Source organism: Mustela lutreola, chromosome 9 (genome assembly GCF_030435805.1).
Source record: "Mustela lutreola isolate mMusLut2 chromosome 9, mMusLut2.pri, whole genome shotgun sequence".
NCBI lineage: Eukaryota > Metazoa > Chordata > Mammalia > Carnivora > Mustelidae > Mustela > Mustela lutreola.
Genome location: NC_081298.1, coordinates 138691721 through 138697370, shown reverse-complemented (window position 1 = coordinate 138697370; position 5650 = coordinate 138691721). Strand labels below are relative to the sequence as shown.

At 61.8% G+C, this 5650-nt stretch overlaps 1 protein-coding gene across 1 annotated transcript; it reads left to right on the top strand.

Annotated features, from left to right (window-relative positions):
- Nucleotides 1-1488: 1488 nt before the first annotated feature.
- KCNF1 (potassium voltage-gated channel modifier subfamily F member 1) lies at nt 1489-3360 on the top strand. The gene has a single exon (XM_059132634.1). It carries the CDS (start codon nt 1575-1577, stop codon nt 3057-3059), a length of 1485 nt encoding a protein of 494 aa, XP_058988617.1. The 5' UTR covers nt 1489-1574; the 3' UTR covers nt 3060-3360.
- Nucleotides 3361-5650: the final 2290 nt, after the last annotated feature.

The window sequence follows — 5650 nt, the reverse complement described above, 5'->3', positions numbered from 1 at the left end:
AGAGAGAAAGACAGAACAAGCAAGGGAGAGGCAGAGGGAGAAATGGAGCCCCACCTGGGGCTGAGCTGGCAAGGGGCTCCATCTGAGGACCTGGAGATTGTGACCTGAGTCAAAGGCAGATGCTCCACCATCAGAACCACCCAGGCATCCCTAGAATATTTTTTTAAACACAGTCTCTGGGTCACAGATGATGCTCAGTAATTTGTAGTGTAGATCACGCTGCACGCTAGTGCAAAGGTTCAGGCATATGAGCGGCTGAAAGACAGCTGTGGCCAGGGGCCTGGTGGAGAGGGGAGGGTGTGGGAAGGGCATGCAGGCCTTGGGGGACGCAGGAGCTTGGGGCTTCAAGGGCTCTGGAAGCTAGTGGTGGCAGTGGGCTGCAGAGAAATAGGAAGCTGTGGACAGCCAGGATTTTGAGGCAGAATTTCAATCTGTTAGCCCAGCGTGGATCCATCCCCCAGGACCGCAGGAACCTCTCTGGATGAAGCGGTGGCCCATCTGGGCTCTACTTCCATTGCACTGTGTGACCTTGGGCAAGTCCCTTCTCTCCTACAGGGGCTGGACTGGACGTCCTACCCTGTGAAGGCAAAAAGGTGCCGCTCACAGACAAGCAGCGTTAGGGGACGTAGGGAACCTTCAAGGACAAGGACAGATGAGGGGGACGGGGGTGGTCTGAGGCGAGGAGGGACCAGGGACGCAGGCTGGAGGGTCTCCGGAGGAGGGGCTTTCTTGGGCCCTTATTCCCGCCCGGCAACAGGCGGCCGTGCTCCTTCCCCATCTTCCCCATCGGTCTTCTCTAACTTTCCACCCGAGCCGTCAGCCACTTTAAAGCCTGGCCTCCTGGCCCCCCGGTGACCCTCTGCGTCCAGGGGTGGGTGGGGGCGGTCGTGCGCTGCTGGCGGCGGCGGCGGTGGCGGCTGGGCCGGTCCGCCCAAGGGTTAACCCGTTCCCCGCAGCTGCCGCGCGTGCCTTGCAGAATTTCACCAGAAGAGGGTACAGTTGGAAAAGCTCTTGACGTCAGGCTGGAATTCCTATTGTGTTTAGAAACGGCTCGGGCAAAGCCAGCCCAAGTTCGCTCTCCGCACACCTCGGCGGACTGCGTGGGTCCGGCCGCGCCGCGACTCGGCCGGCGCGGGAGGCGCCCGCGGGGACCCGCGCGGCTCCGGGACCTGCCCGCCGCTGCCCGCGCGCCCCGGGGCGGAGGACCGCCGCCCGCCAGGGGACCCCGGTCCCGTAGGAAGCCGAGCCGAAGCGGCGGGTCGCGCCGCCGCAGGGAGCCGGGTGAGTGCCCGGGGCGAGGCCGGCGGCAGCCAGAGCCCCGCCGCCCCCCGCCCGCGCGCCCCGGCGCCCGCATGCCCCGGAGCCCCGCCGCCGCCGCCGGGTGCATGCCTCCCCCGCGGCGCGCCCCTGCCGCCTGCCGCCCGCTCTGAGCGCCCCTCCAGGCAGGCGGGCGCCGGCGGGCTTCCCCGAGGGCGGCGCGCGGCTGGGACCCGCCGGACCCCCGGCTGGCGGCGGCGGCGGCGGCGGCGGCGGGGCGCGGAGCCGAGGAGGCTGAGCGGGCGCTCGCCGGGAGGATGGAGGCGGCCGGGGAGCGCAGCCTCCCGGAGCCGGGCAGCCAGGACTCCCGGGCCGGCGACGACATCGAGATCGTCGTCAACGTGGGGGGCGTGCGGCAGGTGCTGTACGGGGACCTCCTGAGCCAGTACCCGGAGACCCGGCTGGCCGAGCTCATGGGCTGCTTGGCGGGGGGCTACGACACCATCTTCTCTCTGTGCGACGACTACGACCCCGGGAAGCGCGAGTTCTACTTCGACAGGGACCCGGACGCCTTCAAGTGTGTCATCGAGGTGTACTACTTCGGCGAGGTCCACATGAAGAAGGGCATCTGCCCCATCTGCTTCAAGAACGAGATGGACTTCTGGAAGGTGGACCTCAAGTTTCTGGACGACTGCTGCAAGAGCCACCTGAGCGAGAAGCGCGAGGAGCTGGAGGAGATCGCGCGCCGCGTGCAGCTCATCCTGGACGACCTGGGTGTGGACTCGGCCGAGGGCCGCTGGCGGCGCTGCCAGAAGTGCGTGTGGAAGTTTCTGGAGAAGCCCGAGTCGTCGTGCCCGGCGCGCGTGGTGGCCGTGCTGTCCTTCCTGCTCATCCTCCTCTCGTCGGTGGTCATGTGCATGGGCACCATCCCCGAGCTGCAGGTGCTGGACGCCGACGGCAACCGCGTGGAGCACCCGACGCTGGAGAACGTGGAGACGGCGTGCATCGGCTGGTTCACGTTGGAGTACCTGCTGCGCCTCTTCTCCTCGCCCAACAAGCTGCACTTCGCGCTGTCCTTCATGAACATCGTGGACGTGCTGGCCATCCTGCCCTTCTACGTGAGCCTCACGCTCACGCACCTGGGCGCGCGCATGATGGAGCTGACCAACGTGCAGCAGGCGGTCCAGGCCCTGCGGATCATGCGCATCGCGCGCATCTTCAAGCTGGCGCGCCATTCGTCCGGCCTGCAGACCCTCACCTACGCGCTCAAGCGCAGCTTCAAGGAGCTGGGGCTGCTGCTCATGTATCTGGCCGTGGGCATCTTTGTCTTCTCGGCCCTGGGCTACACCATGGAGCAGAGCCACCCTGAGACCCTGTTCAAGAGCATCCCCCAGTCCTTCTGGTGGGCCATCATCACCATGACCACCGTGGGCTACGGTGACATCTACCCCAAGACCACTCTGGGCAAGCTCAATGCGGCCATCAGCTTCTTGTGTGGGGTCATAGCCATCGCCCTGCCCATCCACCCCATCATCAACAACTTCGTCAGGTACTACAACAAGCAGCGGGTCCTGGAGACAGCCGCCAAGCACGAGCTGGAGCTAATGGAGCTCAACTCCAGCGGTGCGGGCGAGGGCAAAGTGGGGTGCTCCCGCAGTGACCTGGACAGCCTGCCGCCGGAGCCCGCCGGGGAGGAGGGGCCGAGCTGGAGCAGCCGGCTGAAGATCTCCCACAGCGACACCTTCATCCCTCTCCTGACCGAGGAGAAGCACCATAGGACCCGGCTGCAGAGTTGCAAGTGACCAGGGTCTTCCGGGCACAGACTTGGCCAGTGGACGGAGGGACGGGTGTGACGGGCCTGCCAGTGACTTCCTGGGAGGGGCTGTCCTTTGTCCCCTCACTTGTCTCCTGAACAGAACTCTGAAGGCCCCCTCGGGCACCTCTGGTGAGGCTGGGTAAGACCCCCTTTAGGTTGCTGGTTGTCAGGAGCCTGTGGGGTAAGATGGGTGTCCAGGAGTCCCGGGCAGTGTGGGGTGTCGGAGGCCATGGTCTGGCTGATGGCTGGTTCTGTATCTCCTTCAATAAAGCCTCCTGCTCTGTGCACCCCCCTGCGTTGGAGGTTCTGTCCCAGGCTGGCTGTCCCCCACCTCGACCCCAGCTCTCAGATGTGGTGCAGGTGCACCCAGCACCCAGAGGGAAGTAGGTGTGCAGCCCGGGGGAGGGGGGGCTATTTTTAGTTGATAGCTTATTACAGAACGGTTCACACACAGGGTCAGCGCCAAGGAGCCTTGCCGCATTCCAGGAGGCTCTGTGCTGGCGACTCCTTCATTCTGTTTCCTTCTGAGGAAAAGCTTGCTCCTGGGAGGGGAAGAGTTCACCGAGCTAGAAACAGCAAGTGGCAGGGACACCACTTCTGTATCACCTGTGGGAGGCCCTTCTCACAGCTTGTTTCCATTCCTTCCAGCAACCCTGCCAGATAGGTATTCCCATTTGACAGATGAAGAAACTGAGGCCCAGGACCACACAGAGCAGGGGGATTCAGTCCCAGGTGTGAAGAAGATCCCGAAGCCCGTCCTTTCTCTCTGTTTTGAGGTGGCCTTGGGACAGAGGCGTGCTTGGGCCTGCAAGGGAGGGAGGATCTCTAGACAGGAGAAGAGCTGAGCTTGCTCAGGGCGGAAGTGCCTGTCCTCCAGCCCATCCTTCCTTCTAGAACCAGGACCTCTGCTGTATCCGCTGAAAGGACAAACCTGAGTATGTTCGGGTGGCCCGCTTCCAGGATGGTCTGGGAACCCCCGAGGAAGAGAGACAATTCCCTGGGTTTGCAGCCCAGGGAATGAGGAAGATATCTCTGAGATGTCCTCCGGCTAAAATACTTTTCTCTGACATTTTTCTCTCTGGCACTTTTCTTCCCCCACCACTCCCTCGTAGATGTGTGGTCTCAGGCCTCTCTGATCCTCACTGTGGTCACATTAAAGGGGGTTATTAGAATTATCCCAGATAACCATGGTGCTTAACACAGTGCCTGGCACGTAGTAGCTGCTCAGTAAATGGCCGCCATCTCTGTCTGTGTGCTGAGAGGGAGGCGAGGCCCACAGCTGTCCACTCTGGCCTCCAGGGTCTGGGCTGAGCTTGTGCAGCGGCAAGGGGGAGGGGCCAGGGCCCCTGCCGTGCTGTTTGTGGTCAAAGGCTGTCCCCTTGGCACAGAGCTGGTCCCGGCAGGCCCTTCTCCCTGACTATCTATCTATCTTCCAGGAGCCCTGGCCCTCTGTTCTTCCTTCCCTGGCTGAGGCAGCTGATGCCCAGAGAAGAGCCATGGTGGGGAAGTAGGGTGGGGACTCCCCCCAGTCTCTCCTCTTCCCTGGGTCCTGGTTTTCCTACATGCATCCAGGGGGATGGTTTCTCTGGGATTTCAAAGCCTAAGGTGTGTTATGTTGAGGGCTCTAGGGGGTGGGAGGCTGCCCTGTGGTAAGGGGACTTGGAAGGGAGGCCTGGAGAGAGTCAGGCTTTCCCCATGGGGAGCAAGGCCCTGAGGCAATATTGTGTGCCTCTCCCCCCGAGTTTCATCAGGGAAATACTGGGTCAGGTGACAAAGGGAGGTGGAGGAAGGAGGTGGGGCTGGGGCTGTGGGACTCAGTGGGGGTGGAGGGGGCGGAGGAGGGGGTTGTTGCTTAGTCTATGTGGGCCTTGGTTCGGGGGGGGGGGCTCTGAAGCCTAAGTGGGGGGGGTTCCTGGTTGGGGAGAAGCTAGGAGGACCCCAGATCAGGAGGCGCCTTCCCTTTGGTTCACCTGGGGGTTAGGAGAGAGTGTTTTAGAGCTGCAGAAGCATCTCGCAGTCCAGCTCATCTACTGGAAGGAGGAGACTGTGTGCAGAGAGGTTGAGTGATTTGTCTGAGAACCTTCACGAATTAGGGTTAGACGGTGTCGCAGTGTCAGAGGAGCTCCGAGTGGGACAGGCTGGCTGTGGAGGGGTGACCAGGTGGCTGTGAGAGCCAGGTGGGGTGGGGGAGCCCTCTCTCCCTGGAGAATCTTTCCAGGGCACTTTAGAACCTCCTGGGAACTGTGCAAGATCCTGGTGGGCAACCGGCACCTGCAGCCGTTACATGAGAATCCTAGGGTGATACTCAGGCACCCCTCAGAATTTTAAAAAATTTTCAAGTGCACACGAGTCATCTGGTGCTCTTGCTAAAATGCTAATATTTTAATCAGTAGATCTTTTTTTTTTTTTTAAAGATTTTATTTATTTATTTGACAGACAGAGATCACAAGTAGGCAGAGCGGCAGGCAGAGAGAGAGAGGAGGAAGCAGGCTCCCTGCAGAGCAGAGAGCCCGATGTGGGGCTCGATCCCAGGACCCTGGGATCATGACCTGAGCTGAAGGCAGAGGCTTTAACCCA

Excerpts from the sequence above, each read along its gene's own strand:
- KCNF1 (XM_059132634.1), top strand. The coding sequence starts at position 1,575 with ATGGAGGCGGCCGGGGAGCGCAGCCTCCCGGAGCCGGGCAGCCAGGAC.